General features: G+C 43.6%; 2 protein-coding genes across 2 annotated transcripts; one reads left to right on the top strand and one right to left on the bottom strand.

The window, feature by feature from the left end:
- Nucleotides 1-92: 92 nt before the first annotated feature.
- On the bottom strand, nucleotides 93-9,925 carry tonsl (tonsoku-like, DNA repair protein). Its single transcript, XM_040199723.2, has 28 exons — nucleotides 9,607-9,925; nucleotides 9,407-9,502; nucleotides 8,932-9,074; nucleotides 8,609-8,792; nucleotides 8,379-8,508; nucleotides 8,072-8,243; nucleotides 7,846-7,960; nucleotides 7,608-7,759; nucleotides 7,370-7,522; nucleotides 6,968-7,093; nucleotides 6,631-6,829; nucleotides 6,461-6,516; nucleotides 6,261-6,350; nucleotides 6,000-6,072; nucleotides 5,741-5,904; nucleotides 5,294-5,417; nucleotides 4,952-5,193; nucleotides 4,037-4,523; nucleotides 3,745-3,938; nucleotides 3,497-3,603; nucleotides 3,204-3,360; nucleotides 3,046-3,124; nucleotides 2,660-2,967; nucleotides 2,243-2,414; nucleotides 1,675-1,850; nucleotides 1,466-1,539; nucleotides 1,103-1,236; nucleotides 93-655 (listed from the first exon to the last, which is right to left on the bottom strand). The coding sequence occupies exons 1-28, from the start codon at nucleotides 9,629-9,631 to the stop codon at nucleotides 456-458; spliced, it is 4,332 nt and encodes a 1,443-aa protein (XP_040055657.2). The 5' UTR covers nucleotides 9,632-9,925; the 3' UTR covers nucleotides 93-455.
- A 1,781-nt stretch (nucleotides 9,926-11,706) lies between these two features.
- Nucleotides 11,707-23,656, top strand: LOC120832983 (gamma-aminobutyric acid receptor subunit rho-1). The gene is made up of 10 exons (XM_040199724.2): nucleotides 11,707-12,305; nucleotides 16,776-16,820; nucleotides 16,973-17,079; nucleotides 17,888-17,955; nucleotides 18,360-18,583; nucleotides 19,254-19,336; nucleotides 19,516-19,656; nucleotides 19,981-20,133; nucleotides 21,136-21,332; nucleotides 22,289-23,656. Exons 1-10 carry the CDS (start codon nucleotides 12,199-12,201, stop codon nucleotides 22,589-22,591), a joined length of 1,428 nt encoding a protein of 475 aa, XP_040055658.1. The 5' UTR covers nucleotides 11,707-12,198; the 3' UTR covers nucleotides 22,592-23,656.
- Nucleotides 23,657-24,585: the final 929 nt, after the last annotated feature.

The following is a 24,585-nucleotide window of genomic DNA, read 5'->3' as shown; positions in this document are numbered from 1 at the left end:
TTTACCCCGTATTATTTTCAGTTCAGGGTTCATATGAACCATAAAGTATCGATTAAAAAGGTATGAAAAAATGGGACACTGAACAACAAAAGTATCATGAATCTTTTTAATGTTTTTTTTTTAATTAAATAGTACAATCCAGTATCTAGTGGGGGCATCACAACACAAACACTCTGCTGCCCACAGAACAAACGTAAGACTATCACAAACACACATAAATAAGGAGTACAAAATAGAGGCATATGCACAGGACGTCCGTGGATTCCATGCCACTGGCAGTTTGCTCCTTTCGAAGATTTAACTGTGCAGCCTCAACTTGCTAACGAAGCAGACTCATAAAGGAAAAGCACCTTTGTGGCACAAGTTGTGTGTTCATGTCTTCACGACTCATAATTGGGTGTGAGCGCTTCACGATCTGCCGCTGTCTGACACATTTCAGTTTCCCACCCCCCCTCTCAAGAAGGGGCGTCAGCGGAGAGCAGACACTTGCTGTTTCGGTCAACGAAGCGTCCGCGCGACCGACTCGTTTCCCAGCTCTGCTTCAACGCCTGCCGGTCCAGCTTGTTTAGTCCCTGAGAGCAAAGACGGAGATCCTTCACCAGCTCCGACAAACCAGCCAGACCTGCACCGTCCCAGGGGCCAGACACCTCACAACCTGTGGGCGCAGCAGCAAGGAGCTTATTTCAACTCACCTCTTGTACCAAGATAATAATCCTAATATTACACACGACACAAACTCGCTTAACCAAAGTTCAGTTCAAATTATTCCTTTGGTCTCAAACCGTCGCCAAATAAGAGTTAACGTGAAAAATCAACCCTCAAATCGAGTCATAAATCTGGCATTTGTGGTGTCTACTACGTATGATTTATTGGAAAAGAGTAGATAGATCACCCAGGGGAATGTTCTGAGCACATTTTATGTTTCACAACTGAGAAAAATAAAATAAAGCGTTGAGAATAAAGAATAAAATGAAGTCGGGGCCAACAAAATCAGTTTCCCATTCATTGTCTATGGAGCAGCAGCAGGCTTTATACTCAATGACATCACAAGCTTGGGACTTATTGAAACACCAAAAGAACAACACACTTTTCAAATTGGTACCTTGAAGGTTGAGAAGAGTCAGAGGTCGACGGGCCTCTCTGAGTGAGATCAGAATGTTGTGAAGCGCTGCCGAAGTAACGGACGGATTACCCGACAGGTTCAGACTCACCAGACTGGGACATGAAGGCAGCAACCTGGGAGGAGAGACCAGACGCTTTTATTAATAGAGAAACTGATGATTGCAGACAAAAGCAGAAGTGGAGCGAAAGATTAAACCTCCGAAATCCCAAAGTGAAGATTTCTCTGGCCTGAGCTTTATGTTGATCCATGATGCATGATATTCTCAACACATGTTTGACAGCATACTTCGAAGACATGATTCCACAGTAGTTATCATCACAATGCAGGAGGGCACACACTCACCTGGCCAAGGTGGCCACGCTGCTGTCCGTCAACCCGTTTGCTGCCAGGCTCAGGTGGGTCAGCGAACACTCATCCTGGAACCAACACCAATGATTTGATTGTGTCGTGTCGGGTTACACATAAAGCTCTGAAGTGTTACACTCAGGAATTACATCCATATATTGAAATATTTGTGTTAAGAGTACAGAACGGGATTTTGGTGTGTTTACCTGTGACAGGATTTTGGCAAGGTGCTCCAGCGCCGGATAGTCTGCCGGACCCCTGCAGACAGCAGACAGGTCCAGGTGTGTGAGACAGTGGAGCGGCAGAGTCTTTAACACCAGCTCAAAGCCAGTGGAGCCCAGTGCATTGTGGGATAGACACACCGATTTCAGATGGCCGGTTCCTGTCAAATCAAAAGGATTTGAATCGGTTTATGTACTGTATATTTCATTATTCAAAAACAAAAACAAATAACGATTTCTTTAAAGCTTTAAAAGAAGATATTGATCGGTACTCGATACATATTGACTTGTACATTAATACTATCATCATTTGTCCTTTCTAGCACATTCAAAAACAGGAAACGTTCTCTCTTTTTTATGAAAGCTCTCTCAAAAAAAGTTTTCATTAACAGGTGGCAATCGTGTTAAGAGCATTATTTATTTTGCTTATCACACACACAAGTCTCACCTTTCAAAAGTAATGGGCGTCAACGCTAACAACTCAACAAGTCACGGCTTCAAATAAGTCGCCCATCCAAGTTGCTTCACGAAACAGTTTAACAGCTTCAGTCACCTGTGAGAGCGTTGGCCAGCAGCAGGCGATGCTGCTGCAGGAAGCGAGCGGTGAGGCCGCAGGCCTGCAGGGACAGCTTGGCTAACAGAGGGCAGCAGGACAGCAGACAGGACAGACTCTCGGACACACCGTCCCCCAGCTGGTTCATGCTCAGGTCAAGCTCCTCCAGGCACTGTGAGGGGAAGCGAACACAAACAGCACTGAGTGGCAACGGCAACATGTTGTTTCTATTCCACAGATCTCGCTCAACCGGGGAGCGTTCTATAAAGACGTTCAATTGTAGTTCAGACTGGGCGAAAATATTAAATGTTTCTAATCCAACCAGTATCTGGATCCAAACTCCAACTCAGCTGTGAGACAAAACGAAAAGGACAATACAACAACAACAAAACAAAAACATCCGGTCTGGCTGTTTACCGGGAACGCAGGATGACTCTGTCCCTTTAAAGCATCTATTGCCTTCTCCAGCCCGTCCCCTGTGATGCCATTGGCAGAAATGTCCAACAGCCGAAGCCGAGGCATGGTTATCGTAGCGGCGACCAGCTCGGGGACGAGGTTGTCGTAGAGGCGGTTGCCGGAAATACGCAGCTCGGTCAGGCTGGCCTGCAGTTTCAGGGCGCGGAGGAGCGGGTTGAGGCAGGAGGCCGCCAAGCTGAGGCCGCAAACCGACACGGAGGAGCTCCCGTCCTGCACCTCGCACAGCCGGGTCACGCGCTTGTTCTCACCTGCGGCGGAGACAAAAGAGGATGAGCGAACAAAGCGTCCGCGTCCGCCTCTGTGGGCAATCGTGGTCACTTGCTCACCCACTGCCAGGCTGTCGCACGCTTTCTTATAGCGCTCCGGGAGAGGAGGCAGATCCCAGGAGGAAACCTCCGCCAGAACCTACAGCAGCACAACACAGCTTTAGAAAGAGTGAAAGCAACATTAGAAAAAAGGTACTTTTCTTAAAAAGGGGGATTGCCTCTTCATTGGTGTGTAGGACAGCCAGCAGGGGGTCCTGAGGGGAGAGCAGAGCACCTTCCTTTTGCAGCGAGAGGCGAGGCAGGAGGCCACATTTCTGGTAATACCGCTGAGCGGCCTGCTCGCACAGCCAGGACACAGTGCAGGAGTCCGCCTCCCTGCAAGACAGCGGGGTGAAGACGCATGGATTAAAAAGGCAAAAGCACCAGCGTGATCCTTGGAGCTAAAGTTAAATCTGTAAGCAGACATTATTGGTGTAATGTCGGACCCCTCAAAAGTTACATGTACACCAACCTTTGTGGAACTGGGATGAGGAAAACATCTTCCTGAACTCTGACCCTCATTCTGATTGGTGGAGGCAGTGATCTCTGCATGGAAGCAGCAACACATTGAGCTGGAGGCTGAAACAAATTGACAAATAAAAACATGCACATATTAGCAAAACCGGAAATAACGGCATGGACACTGACGTCCACGTCAAAATATTAACCCCATCCCACTTGACCCCACGAGGGGGCCACGATACAGGATCTTCTTCTCACCTGCAGGAGTATTTGTGGGGGGGGTGGAGTTTCCGGTCTCATGTCCTCGTCGTCTGTAACTGTTGGGCTGTGTGACCTGTTGACCTCTCGCCTGCCCAACCTGACCATCCCTGGCATCTGAGTCATTTTCACCTGGTGAGGCTTCAGAGAGCTGTTCTTTTTCACAGAGAGACTCCTGCTGGAGGATGAGGCAACTGCAGAACGGGAGGAAGGAGGCGCATAAGGGAAGAGTACAAATAAGCAAAGAAATGTGAGGGAGAATAAAATGAGGCAAAAAAACAAAAGTAATTACTTCTGCTGGCTGTGTCAGAGTTAAAGAGCCGGTTTTGGCTTCTTGCTGATGAGGATAAAGCAGTGTCCTCCCGTCTCATCTCACTCTGATCCGCTCCAAGCCGCCTCTTCTTCTTCGGCTGGATTTCCCCCAAATCATCCTCCAGCCAGTCATCAGCCAGATACTCCTCCTCGGGAACCAGGGCTGATTTGTTGCTGGATGGAACGGCGGCTGTGCTGGAGTACTGGGGCTGAGACAGACCCTGGAGAAGGGTCTTGGCGCTGCCTACGCCTCGAATGGCACTGTGATACTCCTCCCGCGCAAACACAGATGGGCCGGGTGCCTCCCGCAGACTTTCTCGACCGGAGTTGGGGGCCGCGTTGTTTTCCCGGTGTGCCGGGGCTTCCTTTTGACTCGGGGCTGCTGGGAAGGCGTGTCTGGGGCGTACGGCATGGAGAGGACTCACCGGGCAGTCGCTGTCGCTGTCTTCTGAGGAGCTGCTCTGATTCTAGGGAAGACATTCGTACCAATCACGTAGGGGTATTGAAGATGTAATGGATTCAGTTTTCAGAGGGAGGGTTTCTACAGGTGTAACAAAGTTAATCAAAGAACATTTGGGACTTCTTACATCACATCGCATGCTGTTTAGTACTTCTTTCACCTTCTAAAGAATAAAAGTACGATGGAATGGTGGCTACTTTTCCCTATGGAAAGGGATTAATTATTATAGGATTATATATATTATTTTCCTACAATACCTCATTATTAAGATGCGATGGACCCAAATTAGCAGCATAAAAAAAGAGGATGGATTATCCAATTGAAAAGCATTCATCATTAAGGTTTGAACTAAAGCTGATACTAAGAAAGATACATACAACTTTCAAGTACTGTGAGTTTCTTTTGTGGTTTGAAGAGGCATTTGGCAGACATTACCCCGTACAGGACAGCAGCCTCTGTTCCTCTGGCTCTGTGCCGCGTCGCAGAGCCATTGCTCTTCCACCGCGTCGGGCTGGCAGGCGCCGCCTTCACCTCGGTGCTCCTGTTGGTCCGCGGCCGGTCTTGGCTGGAGGGACAACCCGTTCCAGAGGACAGCAGCGGCTCCGACATCTCAGCATCAAACAGCTGGCTGTCCTGCAGCGCACCAAACGCCTTGGCTGGGGTCGGAGCGGCGGGTACTGTGTTAGACAGAGATAAAGGGGGTAGGAGGGGGTAAACAACAGAAACTGAAAGGGTATTTAAAAAAGGCCAAACTGTCGATGATGTAAACACCCTCACCTCCCCCTGCAAGAGCCTTCCTTAGCACTGCCTCTGTAGTGACGCACTCCTGCTTGGTGTCCTCGTCCAACTCCCTCCTGTATGTCCGCTGCCACTTATGCAGGGTGTCCATGACCGTCTCCCCCTGAGAGACAGAGCACGGGAAAGACGCACGCATGTTAGAGCCATCGGCAAACAGATTTGCGTTGGCGGGACCCGGTTATCAGTAACTGCTGTATTAACGCAGCGCAGAGGGACACACTAGCGGGGACTCGCATGCAGGACGGGATCGGCTTCCAAAAGGAAACACAAGATAGAGCATCACAATGCAGAGACACACCCAGAGGGAGAGGGACTCAGGAAGTCCGAACTAACACAAATTAGCTTTGCATTGCAAATAGCTGCTGCTATACTAATGTTATAAACAAATTAAAGTTGTTGGCAACTGTCTGTCTCACACACACACACCTTAGAGTTGCGTTGCGTGACAGAAGCCCCTCGCTCCACCAGGAGTCTTGCAACTGTAAAATGCCCACAAGAGAGGGCATCGTGCAGAGGTGTCACCCCCTCACACGAGGGTCCTCCAGGATCGTTAATGTTAGCGCCGTATTCCAGAAGCACCGACACAATGTCTGCATGAGGAGGAGAATGGACGAATCACTTTTTATTGTGTTTTAGAAGCAACATTTTAAACATGGTTTTATTAAATTAATATGGAATTAGTTACCATAGTGACCGTGGTTGCAGGCCTCATGAAGGGGTGTCCAGCCACAATTATCTCTGGGGTTCACTGGGTGTCCCTGACATGGCGACAAGCAGAGTCTCAACAATTCATTTTTCATGTGTTTTTCATCTGGTAAATATTTAATAAGTCGTGTTATTGGACTAGACTGTTCAGTGGGATGTGATCCACTTTTAACTGAGGATTTTACTGCAGAACAATTTTGTCTTCTCCATAAAAAAAAAAGTTAAAGTATTTTTTTCTCACTTGTTCCACCAGATACTGGACCTGCTTGAGGTTCCCGTCTATACAAGCTCGGTGCAGAGTTGTCTCGCCCTTCTCGTTCCTCTTGTTCCACTGGAGTAGAAAACGGATACAAAAAGGAGCAGAAGGTAAAACATTGAAAACATTTAACACAAAGATGAGAAGACTGCTTGAGATAAATGACAACGGATATGATCCCTCACCCTTCCTGCCTTTCTTCTTCCTGACACCATCTTGTCATAACCTTCCAAATCATCGTCTAGAAACCACACGAAAAGTCATGTGAGACACATGTGAACAAACAGAGATATACATGATACAAAATCTCATAATTTGTCTACAGATGTCCTCGAGCGCAGAATTCCAGTTCTACCTGAGTCTGAGAGGACGACGTCGCTGTCATCCAGAGGTTCACTGTTGTCCATCTCCTCCTCTTCATCGCCCTCACCATCGCTTCCATCTGGACACCAACCCTCCGCTGCACACAGCTCCTGCAGCCTCGCCTCAGTGTCCTCCGCCCCCGAGGAGCCGCGCCGTCTCTGCGCCGCCAGCCAGAGCCTCAGCGCGCGTTTCTGTTGGAGAGACGAGAGACTTTTCACACGCCGTCTGCTATGAGCACCTCCAGAAAGTAGGATTATTTAAAAAAACACAGCGAATGTATTGGCAGTTCTTTCCCCGGGGCAGCTATGTGCGAGCTTTCAGTCGCTCACCTGAAGTCTGGTTTGTCCGGCCTTCTGAACGCAGTCGGCGGCCGCGCCGTAGCTGCTCTCTATTTCCTCCAAAGAGCAGCCGCTCTCTTCCTGAGCTGCTGCGATGTTCAGCCAGGTACCACACTCCTGATAGCCACACAAACGGGTGATTCAAAAGCACGGCAGAGTTATTCTGATACTAGAAATGATGCGGACGGTAAGACCGTCTGAGGTATTCCTAACAATCTATAACCTAGCAGTTCATCTTTTTTAAATCATAAAGGTGATTTAGCGAAGTACATCCGTGATTCATAATGACTAACATGTAGTCGTAAACCCAGATAATATCACTATGATCATAAAATGCCCATTTCAGGGGGAAAAAAGACGGTAATGTTGGGTGAAGATATAGTTTGTGTATACCTCAGTGGGGCTGCCCTGTCGCAGAGCCAGCTCCTGCCTGTAGTGCTCCACCGCCTTGCTGTGCTGTCTGAGGTCCGTGTAGGTCGCAGCCAGGGACACGTGGATGACAGCCAGCTCCCTCGCGGGCTTCCCCAACGCCTCGGCGCCCGCCAGCTTCAACGCGTCGAAAACACAACTCGACATCATTCATTACATCTCGGAAATACACGTTGAATTGGGCGCTGAGGTTGTTCTGTACCTGAGCTTGATATGCATCCAGAGCTTTGCCGTAGCAGCCAACCTTACAGTAAAGGTCCCCCAGCCGCTCCGCCAGGCCCACGGCGCGATGGGAGCCAAGACCTTTGACCGGATCCTCCCCCAGCTCCTCCTCCAGTTTGCAACCCAGATCCGCTATAAAATAGAAACAAACCACTCCGTCAGCTCTCCGTGGGGGGGAAGAAGTGATAAATCACAGTAATCATAAAGACTCTGAAGACCATATTTGAAAGCGCGCTTCACTGTTTGACGGTCTAGTGGCTGCTGGGAGCCCAGAAGAACCGCTTTCTTCAGAGATCGTCTAGCTGCCACAAAATCAGCCAAAGACAGCTGCACCTGTGGGGGGGGAAAGTCATGGAGATGGATTAGTTTTAAAAAAATATGTACAGATAAATAAGTCTAAACGAACAGGATATTGCTAAAACCTTCTCAGTAATTGGTTTGTACCTTGCCGATGCAGTGAAAACACTCGCTCTCGCTGAACTTGTCTTTGATCTTCCTTGCGCACTCTTTGGCCTGCTCAAGGCAGCGCACGGCTTTAGACCACTGACCGTGACGGAAGTAAATGTTGCCCAGGTTAAAGTTTGCCCGGTAGAGATCCTCCAGCAAATGACTCTTTCTTTTACAGGATCAGAGAAAGCAGAATTAACAGTAAGTTACGGCAATCTATTGTGAATCCCTGTTGTACTTGTTCAGTGAAAATGAAACCCTTTTATTGTTATTATTTCTTTTTACATTATTAAGATATTCTTACTCTGCGATAAAGACACTTCGTCTGATGAACTCGCTGCAGCGTTTGTGCTCCCCTAGATGATCACAGACCAGTCCGAGATTGAGGAAGAGGCGTGCCTTCATCTCCCTAATCTCTCGCTCTGGCACGGTCCCTGGAAGAAAGGAAAATATTGAAACACACGTTACTAAATCTATGGACACTTGATAATTGAATAGAGAGGATAGAAACCAGTGCATGGAAACAGTGCAGACCTTCAAGATGCTCATCCACGATGCACAGGCTCTTCTTGAAGACTTCCTCCGCTTGACTCAGACTGTTCTTCGATTGGTCCGATTCGTAACGGAAGAGGTAGGTTCTCCCAATAGTGGCCAGCGCCCTTTGCTCCTCGGCGTAATCTCCGACTGAGCGAGCCAGGTCCAGGTGACATTGCTGGTTCTGAGGAAGAAGAAGAAGACACACACGTTTTAATATGAGCCGGCATGCTGAGCACTACGTTTGTATCACTATAGAAAAAAACTTTTTCAGAATTGGATTACCGGCCAGGAAAAGGATTCTATAACAAAGATCTACTCACTTTCAGAGCAGCCTCAATGTTTCCCATCTCCGCGCAGCATTCTCCTATCTTACGATGGGCCACGGCTCGTCCTATCACATCGTTGAGCACCTCGGAGAGAGACAGCTCCTGCTGGTGCTCCCTTATAGCAGATTCATAATCACCTGAGACACACAACACGCAGAAGGGAGGGTAAATGAGTAGATCAAGGACAGGACAAATGCTCGTAAGAAGAAGAAGAACCAGAAAGCTTCACAATGATGCACAGATGATAGCTCAAAACTGCTGATGGATCACAACTTGAAGCTGAACAGCGTGGCCTATGTTACAGGAAGGTATGGTGAATATATCGATTGGTTAGTTAGTAAATGCACACAGGCCACGTTTGCAAAGTTGCAGGTGGGTCCAAATAAGAGAACACTCCATCCGTATCTATCACATGAGTAACTGTGAATAATCAGCATTATTAGTTTCTGTTTGAAAACTCCTGACTTACCGCTTCTGGCCAGCAGTTCTCCCAGCAGATTGCAGATGTTTGCTTCCTCTCGTAAATTGTTGCTGCTCTGCGCTTTGCTCTTTGCTTTCTGCAGCTCTGCAGAGAAACAGCACACGGAGCAAACGGCACGTCAACAGTGTGAACGATCAAAAACAAACGTGCTTAACAGACACCTCACAAGCGTGGTCGTCAAAACGTACGTTTGATCTCCCGTGAAGAGCTCATCTCGCTTCAGCCCCGATGGGCAAAGGCGGTTAGCTCACAACAACGCAGCGCGATCCACATTAGCTCAACTGTCAATTTACAATTGAGCTAAAACCGACTTTATTTTACTTAATTTGCTCTTATACTTTAATTCGCGTGCGTATTAAAGTCCTCGTTGTCATTTGCGTAATCCGATTGCTTTCAAAATCAAATCAAGCGACGCTTCCGTGGAAACATTTCGGTAAACACCTTGTTGTTAAAGCTATCGGTCCTCGGTAAACTTTACAATGCCCCGCCAGTATTGCGCGAGCCAATGACGAAACGGAAAGAGAGGGCATAATTTTCCCCGACCACAGTCTGTCAGGTGCGGAATTCGCCTGGCAGATTATGATTAAAAAGTAATGTGTTATATAATGCCCGAAACGTTATCATCGCTATACTCTAGCACTTAAATACAACGTATAAAATATGTTACCAATTCTGTGGATGGTTTACTGCAGCCAAATGAGAGCGTCTGTAGGTCTGACAGACTATACTCAGGGTCGGCACCATGCCGACCCTGGCTCCCGTTCATTGGCTAACGCAAGAGCGTGACGTAGCTCTACGTGGAAACAAAGAAACGGGTTATTTCAGGAGAAGCCTACTGGTGACTTGGTGTTACTGATGACAACTAACGTTAGCAAGGAGGATAAAGACCTCGTTTTTGTTGAGGTAATAGCAATTAGCATCCCTTTCTTTTTGGAAAATTCAAAGTAAATATTATCAGTATTTAAATACCTCATAAATTATGAGGCATTTAAATACTGAAAATATGAGTCATAATACTTCCACGATGGGAGCTTAGACAATTTGGTGTCATAATTCTTAAAAATTGATTGATGTATTGGCAAGACCAATTAGCTTATTGTATCTTCTGACAAAATACACTTGTGGGATTTATTGTATAACAAAATGTATGTTCCAAGCAGAACTAGCGAATAATAAGCCAAATTGAAGGAAATACTAATCAAACGTTAATAAATGTAAAGATAGACGCTTCACTCTCTTCTCCTATGAAATATCATGTACGCCTTAGATAGACAAGAAAAACTTCACTTGCATGATTGACTAAAGCAAATGCTTTACTGTCATAACTAAATACCACTCTGCATTAAATAGATATTTCCTGTGGAAGACACGGTGTGCAGACTTTTTTGTTTGTTGCATGTTTATGTTGCTAAATATCATTCTCAGATTATTTTCCGCTCAAATATTAATATTGATATATTTTTTTGCGGATAACTAGTGGTACCAGCATTCCTTAGCTTCACTCATTTGATTTAGTAAATGACTTAGTAAACACAATTGTAAGACGTAGTGATGTGGCAGGTTTATTTCAAAGCCGTTGGTCAGAATTCTGGTCTTTGTCATATTAAAATATTCTGGAGATGTTGCATTTAATACCTTATCAAATACAATTTTAACACCGCTGTAGAGTTAAAAAAAAAAAAATAGACCTCTACATCGTCAATAAAATTGTACTGTAAAAGAGGATCCACAGGTCTAAAACACAAACAACGTCTAATGTTACATGTTACGTTCATGGACCTAACCCAAATTCATGAACGTATAATCCAACTGTTCAGTCTCCTAAAAAAAAAAGAAAATAAAGGAGGACACATGGCTGATAACGTGCTGAGACGTTTATTTGATTGGTTTATGCAGATGTGCAGCACGCCTTGACAGACAAAGCCTCTGGTGCTTTGCTAAACTGAAAATATACCCGTTATTTATCCTCATGCATTTGTTGAAGCATCTCGATTGGTGTGTGATCGTCAGTCGGCTTGTAGTCCTGTATTTATTCGCCGTTTGACAACGCAGCCGAACAAAGCGTTGTCAAAAAACAATTTAGAAAATATTCAAACACAGTGGCTTAATAGTACATATTGTATATCCTCTAAATGAAGTAGGATTCTAGGTCAATTGTTTGAAAAAAATCGTCTGTCATTATTTCTGCTGTATTTGCAGAAATAATTGCAGAAATATTCTCGAATCTGAGTCCGCTGGGGAAAAAAAAAAGGTACCACAGTAAAAACAAGTCCACATTTCACATTCACATCATACGGAGCTGGGAAGCGTTCCACGTCAGACACAGAGCTCCCACTCAGCCTCTGTGAGTCTGCGTCTCTAAACCGTTGACCTTACGAATGAGTGCGCCGCATCACTGTGAGCGTGTTGGTGTTTCTGGGCGGTGCAAAGTGGAGGAGAGCACATCAGAGTGCAGGATATCTGAGCGGAGCGGAGCGCAGAGAGGCAGGCACATCCGCCACTGGAGAGGATCAAATCTGTACCATCTGACGCTCAAGGATTTATGGGTTTAGTCAAAATTGCTTTTCCCACTGTGGAGATTAAGCACCGTAGGATGTTTTCCACTCAGGCCGCAGAATAGCTTCGTGTAGCTGTTGCTGCTGTGGCTGTTTTTACTCCTTCTTATCAGCTCCGGCGCTGGAGAAGGGAATGTCTCAGCAAAGCAGGGTGCTCCCCCTGAACCCTCGAGGGGATTAAATTCTGACTGGCAGGAGAGGTCCGTCCTCTGGGGAATGTGAACCATGCAGGTGGATGCTGCCCTCGTTCTCTTCTGTGTTTGGCTCACAGGTGCAGTTGCGAGGACGGCTCAGTCCAGGGGTCACAAGCTGGAGACCGAGAAGCAGAGCAGGTAATGTCAAAGGATCATCCTCCCGACGCCGGAATGCACGTTTCTATCGGCCCAACAGCATGTGTGACGAGTTTTAAATGGAACATTTATTGCCGACGTTCTTTTGTTAAGCCGTGTTCCCCATGAGGGCTTCATTGTCTTCTTATGGAGGTTTACACAGTGTTTCCACCGTCCCCGGTGCTGATCCCTTACCCCTACTGTGAAGAACACACTCATTCACAGCACACAGGGAGGGAGACCTAAATCCCCACTTCTATTTATGCACTACTAGTGAATGTTGTGTTCTCTTGCCCCACAAATTCACAGTTACTCACTGTTTTTTCCGCTGGCAGCAGTTGTAGCCAATGTCATTTGCAGGTGATTATTTAGGCTAATTGCTGCCTTGTCAATGCGTCAAGTGGATTAGATGTTTTAGTCGGCGACTGAACTGAATCCGGGAATCGTTAAAGCACCCTCAATTCCACACATTATCGATTGAATTGGTTTCAATACAGGAAGGGGTTTAAATGGAAAGGTTTGTGTGTGTTGATTAAATGTTGGATCGCTGCAGGATCGCTGCAGGGAGCAGTATGTGGAGAGGCAGTCCACATATCTCTGGTGAAAAGATGTCAAATTTGCACCACAAGTTATTGTCTTCTAGTCTTTCTTGGTAACAGTAGAAATGCTGAAACTCGATGCCAGTTATTTAAGATGTATAATTGTGTTAACGATTCAGTTGAATTTGGGGCACATAATGAATAATGAGAAACTTGTATGGGATTTATATTTTATGTAAATAGGTGTTTGGAAGAGTGAATGCTCAACCACAGAAAGAAGGTCAAAAATATGAATTTCTGAAGTATGATAATATTCAGTACTGGGGTGCACAAAGTTGCTGATTGTTTTCATCCTTAATGAATCTACATATTATTTCACCCCTTCATATTTAGGTTTATAAAATGTAAGAACAAACACCTGTCCTTCTCAGCACTTATAAATCCTTGTTTAGTCCCAAACCCAAAGTGGCAAATTAAATTGATAGAATGAATTCCGATAACACCGTGAGCAGAGAAATGATTGTCAATACAGACAAAGCTACACCTTTTTGGAAAATGGCTTTCACATTTTGCTCAAACCTAAATTGATGTCTTTAAATGCCTTATCTATGAAAAAGCAGCCTAAAGATATTATATACTGTCACAAAAGACAAAGAATAGCGACACATTTCTACATTTGATAAACAGCAAATGTTTGACATTCTGTTGTAAAGATAGCTGCTGATTAACTGGTTGAATTGATTCATTTTCATTTTTTTGACGCATACAAAAATGAAAAAAAATGTTAAATGGATTCCCCCCCAAAAAAACCATAAATAATGAACATAGATTGGATTCTTTTCACCATTTATATCTACAAATTAAAATATTCTCTTGTAGAATCAGCAAGTAGCTCCACTAGGTCCTCCAGTCAGACATGATAAGATTTTCCCAAGCAGGCAAAGTACAGTCTTGTGCAATCTCCCGTGAATAATTTCCATCTACTTAATAAACTGGGCAAAACCCGGTCAAATCATATAATCCTTCTGCCTTTAGATACAGTAGAACTTTTCAGGCCGTTGTTATTTATAGAACAGAGACGTCAAACAGCAGTTTGCTGTTAAGCATAAACTTGCTGGATCATGAGAACTGTGAGAGTTTGACAAGGCAAATCTGATTTTATTGAACATGTGTGAAAGAATTCAAGCTGCCCTAAGGTGAGTAAGAAGATCATTAAGCATAAGAGGAGCACAATCATAATCATCTGTGGAAAATCTTCAAACGACAGAAAGTGGCTCAAAGCTTTATCGTAATCTCTGAACAACAGTGTTGCCTCGTTATCAAATCGGTTTTGTTTCCCCACTCAGGTATAATTCCCCTCACGTTACATCTCTCTGCTGACACACAGTCTGAAAATACAAATCAAATGTATAATATTTTAATCCAATTCCAGCAGGAGGAAAAACAAATCGCATATACTTTTGCAGAAGCCAAACATTTTCTCTCCCTGTGTCTCTTCACACCACTCCTCTTTCCTCCGAGTGTGAAATCGTGGAAGCGGCTGGATGCTGCTGGCGTATGTAGTGGGAGTTTTCTTGCTACATCACTTACAATTTTATTTTCCAGCTCAAGAAAACCTCTGAGGGGAAACAACCCTGATGCGGTTTGAAGGACCCTCTTTAATGGAAGCCTGAGACAGAAACATCAGGATAAAAATGCTTGCCTCTTTACTTTTTTATTTACAGGTCATTTAGCTGACGCTTTTATCCAAACCCATGGCTTTTTACATTTTGCCCAGGGAGCAATTAGGGGTTAGGTGTCTGGCTCAGGGACACTTCAACTTGAGACATGAGGCAGCCGGGACTCGAACCACCTGCGCACCCACTCTACCCCCTGCGCCACGACGACCCAACACGATTTATTCCCACACGTCCACATGAACGTCTAGGGCAGAGGTTTAGGTGACTGAGATACCACGTAACTTGTTTGCGTTACGTATAGTTACAGCCTCACTACCAAAACTGACTGTATAACTCACGCTCAGCTGGTTATCTCGACAATTCTGCTTTTCATATGTAGACGTTTCTTGGGATTCGTTGATAATGCTCAGAATGGGATAAATAAACAAAAGGTCACTTGTTGATCACATATGTATATTTACTGTACATACAGCATAATTATACAGACAATAGTCAGAATCAATTTAGAGCTAAAGCTAGCTAGCTAGTAAGTTATCTTAGCTGCTAAGCTAACCTTTAGCTAAAGATACTCGGTAAGATTTGTTACAATAATACATATCGTCACCTTACGGAAAAAAATCATTTTTTGACTAAAATCATTTTGTTGCCTAAATGATCTCTGGTAGAATCGCCTAAATCAAACAGATCATGCGTTTCTACTATATAACGACATAACGTGATATGTTTTCTTTCTGAAGAACCAGAAGAAATGACGGGACATTATTTTAGGAAATGTGACAATATTCAATTCAATATCGCAATATATAAAGCGCCATGAACAAAAATCCTGGTGTGTATTATCCTTTGGGCAACAGCTAAATCCAGTCATGGAGACTAAAAAAAGCAAAACCATCTCGCTTGCTGTAAATTGGATGTTAACAGTTCCGCGAAGGCTACAGATTTATTTATTTTTGTTAGCATTTTATTAATTGATTGTTCTGGGGATTTATTGAGAATTCCATCATGTACAACAAAAATGTCAGAGAGCATTAGCAACCCTACATTTAATTGAAACTAGCAATGCCACGTATGAGTAAACGTCTTGCATTCAAGATCTCAAGTCCAACAATCTAAATATACTTTACTTTGAGCACCAAAACATGTATTCAGATTAAAATTACTGATACATTAGCACCACTAATGCACGGTTGCTACTACTTGTTTGGAAAAGATATATATATATTGCTATGTAGTTTGATCCATAATATTTATTCTTAACCATAAAGAATCTGAAGCTGCAAAGTAACCATTAAGTAACCAGTTTAATGGAAAAAGTATAAAATAGCATGAAATGCTATTTTGCTAAAATGCTAAAAACATCACACCATCTTCATGTTATTACCTATGCAGGCAGCCTCTATACTCCTAGTTCCTTGCTAAAAACTGCAGTATTTTTCTTTCATGTTCTCTGCGCGTGTGCAGAATGAGCACCAGAGTAATCTGACCATTCAACCCTGATGCAGCCCCTGCATGCGGGTCCTACATGCAGACCGGAGGTCTGCTGCGTGGCGCAGGCAGGCAGAGGGGGATTGGAGAGGCATTTCTGCCAAGAGGATTAGGAACCAGCTGCTGGACGGACACAGACGAGTAGCACCTATTGTCCACCACAGCTCTGCAGCCAGAGAAACCCGCCTCTTACCATTTCATTTACCACTTTCTTTTCTTCTGTATTTATGAACACCAGTCATGTTTCTCGCCCCCTATCTCTCTATGCATGTCTTTGGTTGTCATAGGGATTTTGTCCCTGTCTATCACAGCATGCTCCACTTTAATAATCTATTTTAGGATTTTAGGAAATAAATATTTTTTCCTCCTTCTCCCTCTGTTGATGAACTGAAAAGGGCTCCTAAAAGAGAAGCATGCGGGGAAGCGCTCTTTAAAGTAACAACACAAAGGAACTGGCTTCCTCTGAAGCAGATGGGAAGAGAAAATGTTCTTTTGCTGTTTAGGGGATTTTGGGATAAAATGTTTAATTCCACCTGTTGAACACCATTTTAGAAAATGAGTAGCGTCAAAACGAAGCTTTCCATTATTGCCCCCATTATAAGGCCATGTATATTTAGGAATATTGTATATATATTTAATTAAAGCAAAAGGTAATGATTTGAATGAGTTCTTAAAGACTTAAAAAGAAAGTGACAGTTTGATTTGACCAAAAAATCTCAACACGCTCAATCACTAATGCCTTCTGACAGATGTCCTCTTTTATTTTTTAGGTCGCGAAGAGAGACCAGCATGGATGGAGGCAAAAAAACTGGAAGGTGAGTTTTATTCCAAATTATGGATTTCATCAACATCATTGTTATTTGGATTCTTTGTCCAATTATTTTGGACTTTGCAAAAAAAAAAAACACACACCGTATCCCTCAAAGTTCTCTATAACCAGACGTCTTTCTTTGTTTTTGTTTTACAGCCCAATTTATAAGCGAAGTGCAGACATGACAAAATCTCTGATGACAAAATCTGAGCAACTCCTGAGAATTGACGACCATGATTTCACCATGAGGCCAGCATTCGGAGGTCAGAAAATGAAGCTTTAAAGAAGAGGGTTTCCTTTGTAGAAGATGTGTGCAGCGGTCATTGGTCCGTCCGCTGAGCCGTAAGCTCTTGGAGATCTTAATCAATGCAAGCTGTGATGAGGTTTGCAACTGCAGTTCAGTTCTTTACGTCACTCAAGTGTTATTTCACGTCTTTTTCATCATCGCCACTGTGTATTAGAGGGATTTAATGTCAGAAGGGTACACAAGCTTTTTTTTTTTTACAATATACATGAATAATCCTTTTGGCATGCTGTATCCATTTATTTGTCATTTAAAAAAACACAAGAGCTGTGTTGAAGTAAAAAAACATCTGCTGTGACACGTGCTGTTCTTATCAGACCACGAGTACTTTTAATCACCCTTAAATCTGCTGCTGCAAAGGCACCAAATGACCTTCAGCTGGGTTTGATTTCAAGCATCAAGTGCGTCTCAGCTGGGAGTGGAAAAGAGGGCTACATTCATCCATCGCTGCATCATCTTTGATCCATTATTGTGACCTCATTGTATTCGTGTTCTGTTGGTGGATGATGATGCAGAGTAGAAAGGCTCAATTAGGTCAAAAGTAGAATCCGAGGCAAACCGACACAGTCAAGCATTTGCTCTATTTTTGTGTGAGTCATTGTTCTTTATGGAAATGGGATTTTCGGAGGTTCAAAGAGTCCCCACCGGTCACCTTGACAGTTTCTCCCACTCCCACAACCAAAATCATGCAGAGCTTAACAAGCTTCTATGCAGAGGAAAAAAGCTATTTTTTGAACATTTCTAAAAATTAGTCCAATTTCTTTCAGGACCTCCGATTCCCGTTGGAGTGGATGTTCAGGTTGAAAGTCTGGACACCATCTCCGAAGTGGATATGGTAAGTATGAAATAGCTTGTTAGTATCAATTCTAGAGCAATGTAGTGTTTTTAATGCTAAAACACAAAGGAAGGAATAAGCTGTTGTTTATATTATCTGTTTTGCTTGTGACCGCCAACTGTCTTGGTTTTCAAATCATCCATTACCACAAAAACAAAAAGATTAGAGAAATATTTTTTCTTCCTTCCCGTCATTAATCATCTCAAAACCCCCGGGACTCCACTTGAGCCCTCCTACGAGCCTAAAGTCCTCTATATACAGTAGATAAACTAGCTCCCCGTCCAATCCATACATTTGACTTCATACATAATACTGCACTTTTATTTAGTTAAAGATTGAAAGCAGGTAAATCGTGCCAGTAAAAACCTGAAATGGAGTATTGTACGTTTCTTTTCTTCCCACAGGACTTTACCATGACCCTGTACCTGCGTCACTACTGGAAGGACGAGCGGCTGTCGTTCCCCAGCACCAATAACCAGAGCATGACCTTTGACAGTCGCCTGGTGAAGAAGATTTGGGTTCCTGACATGTTCTTCGTCCACTCCAAGCGCTCTTTTATCCACGACACCACCACCGATAATGTCATGCTGAGGGTTTTCCCTGACGGCAACGTCCTCTACAGCCTCAGGTAAAGACATGGACATTGTGCCTGGACTCAAGGAGGACTAAGTCATACAAGGAGATTCCTCCACAAGCAGTTTGTATCCTATAAAACAACATTTAAGCATAATGGTCATTCATCACTAAAAAAAGAAAACAGTGGTGATGGGAAATGTTTATTTTCATGCACTGCAACAAGAACAGAATTTTATTTTTTTTAAAGCTTTCTACAAAAAAATTACTAGGTACAAAAATAGCAACAAATTGAAGTATTGTGTTGAATTACTTTGCATGATTATCACAGCAGGTGACGCATTTTGTTGAACAATAAGTGCTAATTTGCAACCAGTGCAGCGAACAATGTCAAGGTTTCAGACGAGAATGACAAATGCAGTGTGACTTTTGTCCTTTTACTGCAGGGACGTGTCTAATGCTTATTTAATCAATACATGGACATGATGGCCATGTGGTGGGGGGAATTAGGAGGGGGGAGGAGCGGGCGGGCGGGGGGCATGAAACATCAATGCTGGAATAGAACAGCACGAGAAAAGAAATCCAACACATACAATAAAAACAGACCCTTGATTTATTTTGTTTTGGGTGGACTAATCTAGCCCACATGAAGGAAATTGTTAGTTCACCATCGCTGTTACTTGAGGGAATTTAATTCCTTTGGGTCACGGCTGCTTTCCCTGCAGAGTCACTGTTACCGCCATGTGCAACATGGACCTGAGCCGTTTCCCTCTGGACACTCAGACCTGCTCGCTGGAGATCGAGAGCTGTGAGTAGAAATGAGAAATAAAAAAAAGTACCTGTGTTTGGATTCCAACCTCTTTGATCGCTCCTCTAAATGTGACAAGCTTTTCACACAGAAATATATCGGTTAATAGTTAAATGGTCGCACGTTTAGTTTCTCATTGACATTCAACAATTGCTCAATGCAGCTTCTTTCCCCTACAGATGCATACACAGACGACGACCTGATGTTGTACTGGAAGAAAGGCAACGAATCCCTGAACACGGACGACAGAATATCTCTGTCCCAGTTCCTCATTCAGAAATTCCACACCACCACCAAGCTGGCTTTTTACAGCAGCACAGGTACTGTAGTCCGAAACGCGAGCACTTCTAGGGTCAACTGGACTGATTATTCGATAAGTCTGATTAAGTCCTCCTTAAATGTCCTTCGAACGTCACACCAAGAAGAATGTCAATCAAACCACCGCCAACCATTTGAACCGCGTGCCGCGCTGACCGCCCTGCAGCATCCTTCTAACCACGTGTCACTTTGTCGCTTCCTGCAGCAACCTCTAGCACAAGGAGGCTTTGGAGTCTTGTCTCTCATTGCCACAATGGCTGCGTGTTTGCACGCTGCATCGGCAGCTAACGCGCAACGTTCGTAATGGTGTTATTTTCTCTTCCCAGGCTGGTACAATCGTTTGTACATCCACTTCACCCTGCGGCGCCACATCTTCTTCTTCCTGCTCCAGACCTACTTCCCTGCTACTCTGATGGTCATGCTGTCCTGGGTGTCCTTCTGGATTGACCGCAGGGCCGTCCCGGCCAGGGTGCCACTAGGTAGGACAGTTTCCTCGGCAAAGAAATTTAGCTTTGCGAAAAGATGATCTAGTATGTGAAGTGAAAACGGTTCCCAACGCCAAGTGAAGATAAATTTTGGACTTTTTTCTTCCTGAGAGTTAGATGAGAAAATCAACACTCGACTCTCTTTGGTGAAGGTATAGTAGAAGGCCAGAAGGCGGTTAACTTAGCTGACCATGTGGACGGAAAGAGGTGGAAACAAGTCTGTGTCCGTCAAAAGCTCATTTATTATCATTTCGTTTGGTTGCCAGGCAACTGGCTAAGATTCCTGGAAGTTACTGGTCAGTTAATCAAATGAGATTTACTACTAGACCAGAAGGGCTGCAGCTCGATATCTAACCCGCATACATGAGAGTGATGTAACTCTGACCGAGAATGTAAAATATCGCATTAAGTATATCTTCAAAATGAAAGATTCAACTTGGAGCAGCTTGAAACAGGCTTCTATGAGCAGCAGATAAAAGGGGGATATTTCATTCTTGGTTGTATATTTTGAATATTTGTTGTTGCACTGACAAGGTATGTTGTGTTGTTAGACAAGAGTAAAGATCAAATCTGTGAAATATGTTTTGTCCTTCTTAATCTTTTAAACCTATGTTGGCCCTTCAATACTTTCTTTTCAATCTTTAATTTCCGCAGGTTTCTGTGTATCGAGCAAATCATTGAATAAGTCAATGTAATGTATAAAATATAATTTAATTTTTGTTGCAGCTGAGATTTACCTTCCCAATGAAGTGGGAGAGCAAATACAAAACTCGCCTTTCAGTATTTTGAACAGCGCTATATCAATAAAATGTGTTATTATTATTAAAACGTTCTTGCAGTGATTAATAAATTAGTGGATCAGACTAAAAAACTAAACAAATAAAAAAAATACACCAGCGGCACAGAATTAAAATAAAAAAATACAGCCTTTTCTAATATATTTAGCATTGCGTTTAGGGGTCAACTAGTCCAAACTGTTTGTGTTTTCCCCTCCAGGCATCACCACAGTGCTGACCATGTCCACCATCATCACCGGAGTCAACGCCTCCATGCCGCGGGTCTCCTACATCAAGGCAGTGGACATTTACCTCTGGGTCAGTTTTGTCTTCGTCTTCCTGTCGGTGATAGAGTACGCGGCAGTCAACTACCTCTCCACCGTGCAGGAGAGGAAAGAGCGGAAACTGAGGGAGAGAGTAAGTGTTATTGAATGTGACTTTTATTTGTGGTTGTTCATCGCCTGCAGCTAAAAAACACAGTTGACCTCAGTTATGTTGATTTCAACCAAAATTTGAATAATCGTGAATACTGCTTTATTCTTACTGAATATGTGACGAGGATCGCTGGGATGTTTTCATACATTATTAATATCCACTGTTTGAATGTGAAATTTGTCTTGTTTAATGTAGTTTTCACTCATGACTGTTACCAGTAGGCATTGGTGTGCAAATATTTTGTGTGCCTCTTCTTTTTTATCAGGATGTTTTATAATTAAATATGACCGCCCTGGCCAGACAATCAAGAGTCTTAAAAATTATCAAAAATTCCTTTCATACTAATGTAAATGTCCCAATACGGGATAATTTGAATTAACAAATAAAACTGTAGATCCCCCCTGTGATAACTGCAGAAAAGATTTTCCCAATTAGAAACAAGGAGACAGTTGAAGAAAAATGAAACCGACAATGATAAGCTCTTTAAAACAACAAAGGACGAGGCTGACCTGATTTTAAATTTAAAGATTTTCCACGTTCATATTTTCCACTAAACTGGTAGCAATGTGAAATGTGCATTTCCAACAAGCAGATAAATATTTTTCCAAACTGGCTCCCCTTAAATTGCTCTCGAGGCCATGGCAAATTATTTCTGGGACTGCAGCTCGTGTACTATATTGCTATTCTTCATCTGCCAAATGCTGCAGCATATGGAGCCAAATTGCCCACGGAACATTTCTAGCACAAACATCCTTCCATAAATGTTTCATGCAGAAGTTGTTTAAAGGCCCTGAGTGTGCAGAGAAATGCTAAACATTGAACGTCTAATGTCTTTATAATCTAGCTCAATTTAGTTCAATTTCATGTTTTTTACAGAAAACAAAGTTTTAAATAAACAAATTAAAAGTATTAAAATAACTTCCTTGATGCCTCTCTAGCTGCCGTGTACGTGCGGCATTGGCAACCCGGACGAGATGATGATCGACCCCCAGATCACTGGCTACGGGGCCATGGATGTCAACACAACGGGGAATTATGGGATGCCGGAGAACGGCGGTTGCCGGGATCGGATGTTGGCCCAGGTTTCCCTGAATGACCCGCAGATCACACGCCAGGTCAGGCCATCCAGAGGCTACGTGAACATCTGGATCGACACCCACGCCATAGACAAGTACTCGAGGGTTCTGTTTCCTGGTGCGTACATCCTCTTCAACATCATCTATTGGTCCATCTACTCGTAACGGGGATGAGGCAGTAGACTCAAGGAGCCGGGCTCTCCTGCGAGAGAGCAGGGATAAAACTTTGCATTTGATGCTTTTTAAGGCCACACGTGCAGACATTTGACCGATTGTGGTGACCATTGCCTTCTCGACCCAGCCACTTAAAACTGAAGAGTTTAAAAATGAGCTACTGGAAAACACGACAATCGATGTCATCGCTGGTTTTGTCAACGGATCAAATCCACGTGGTTTCAGGTTGTGTCGATACTGCTGTTGATGGAAAGACATTTGGACTGACTGCACGGGGAAATTCTAACCTGTGAAACTGTGAATGTCAGAGCCCTTCATTTCCGGATGCAGTGACTCCACATTTCAAAGCCGAAAATGTGAACTAACAACTGACATTGCAATGGGGAATGACAGATTTTTCTTCTTTTTCGCATAGGAACCATACTTGACAATCAATTTCAGACTACAAGTACTTAAGAAAAGAAATAGTCTGGTTTATTTGCTTTCTGGTGGAAAGTTAGACATTGGCAACATCAATCCTCTTATCTGCCTCCTTGGATGAGAGAACGGATGAACGCTATTACATAAAATGTGGGACTATTTCTTTAAAAAAACTGATGAAAGATGCATTAGTATGTGTTATATTTTCTTGTGATATTTGTACCACTGCAAATGTTTTGCTCTTAAGCTACTTACTGTGTTGCATTCGTGATTTGATAAAGTTCAGGAAAAGGCAAAATAATGGTGTCTTTGGGAAAAAAAAATGTAAAGATTTATGTTAAGTCAGTCCCAAACACAGATTATGGTATTGACCTTTTTTTAAATGTCGCATTTTCTTCTTTTTTGGTTCGACTGAAGCTCTTCTCCTCTGTTTGGTGTTGTGGGGCTTAAAGGTTCACTATGACCTTAGTTGCTAGTATTGTCTTTTTGAGCTTAAAACAACTGTAACCTTTATTAGGCAAAATATATAGTAAAATCTATTTTGGTGGACAACTTAAAGACCGAACAAACACATTAAATGAAACTCTGGAAAAATGTTATATATGGGAAAAAATGTTTAATAAATGTTTTGTTTTCTGGATGTGAGTAAATTATTTGAACACCATCACAAAACTGTACATTTTAAATCTACATGTAATACATACAGTGTGTACAAATAAACATGGGTTAACTTCAATAAAAACTTTATTCTGGTACACGTACAGTTCTCTGTAGCGCCTCTTATAGGAGAGGAGTGTGAACACATCCTGTCCAGGGTGTGAAGGGTCTGCAGAGATCTTTCCAGTCCTTTTCCTTAGACTCCGGAGCTGAACAAGTCCAGGATGGAGGAGAGGCTGGAGCCAATGCTTCTCTCTGCAGACCTGATCCGTCGTAGTCTGTTCCTGTCCTGTTCAGTGGTTGATCCAAACCACACAACGATGGAAGAGCAGAGAACGCAGTTGCTACTGGTCCTTTTCTACTGCCATGATGACTTACGTCCCCTTCCCCAATCCTGAGAGCTGGTGGGGGGTCGGTTGGGAGAGGTGAGAAAGAGACGGGGGGTGTAGGTGGTTGTTTGATGTTTGATGGCAGTTGGTGGTGTTAAAGTGGGTCGATCAAACCTGCAGAAATGGACACTCAAGGTGTCAGCCATGTGGTAACTCTCCTCAGTGGGGGGGGCTGTCCCCTATAGAGGGTGACTCTCCACGGTCCATCTCCTCAGGCGTTGCAGATTTTCATCTCTAAATTTCCCCGAGAAAAATGAGCATATGAACGGCATATTGTGTAATACCACGTTCTGCTCATGTGTGTCGTGAAGGGATATATTTCGGCAATTTTCCTTGTTGAAGATGTGAATTATGCTTCAAAGTAACGACCCACGGGGAAAGTCAACAGTTTCACAAAGGCAAATGACAGACATGAAAGGGATACAGCATCAAAAAGATGCCCAAAACCTGATGTGCCACCACATCTGCGAAGGTATTAAATCGACCTGGTGGCAGCATACCTGGAGCAAGGCCTGTTTG

This window comes from Gasterosteus aculeatus, chromosome 15 (genome assembly GCF_964276395.1).
Source record: "Gasterosteus aculeatus chromosome 15, fGasAcu3.hap1.1, whole genome shotgun sequence".
Lineage (NCBI taxonomy): Eukaryota > Metazoa > Chordata > Actinopteri > Perciformes > Gasterosteidae > Gasterosteus > Gasterosteus aculeatus.
The sequence above is the reverse complement of the archived record's forward strand: the minus strand, read 5'-3'. Positions and strand labels throughout refer to the sequence as shown.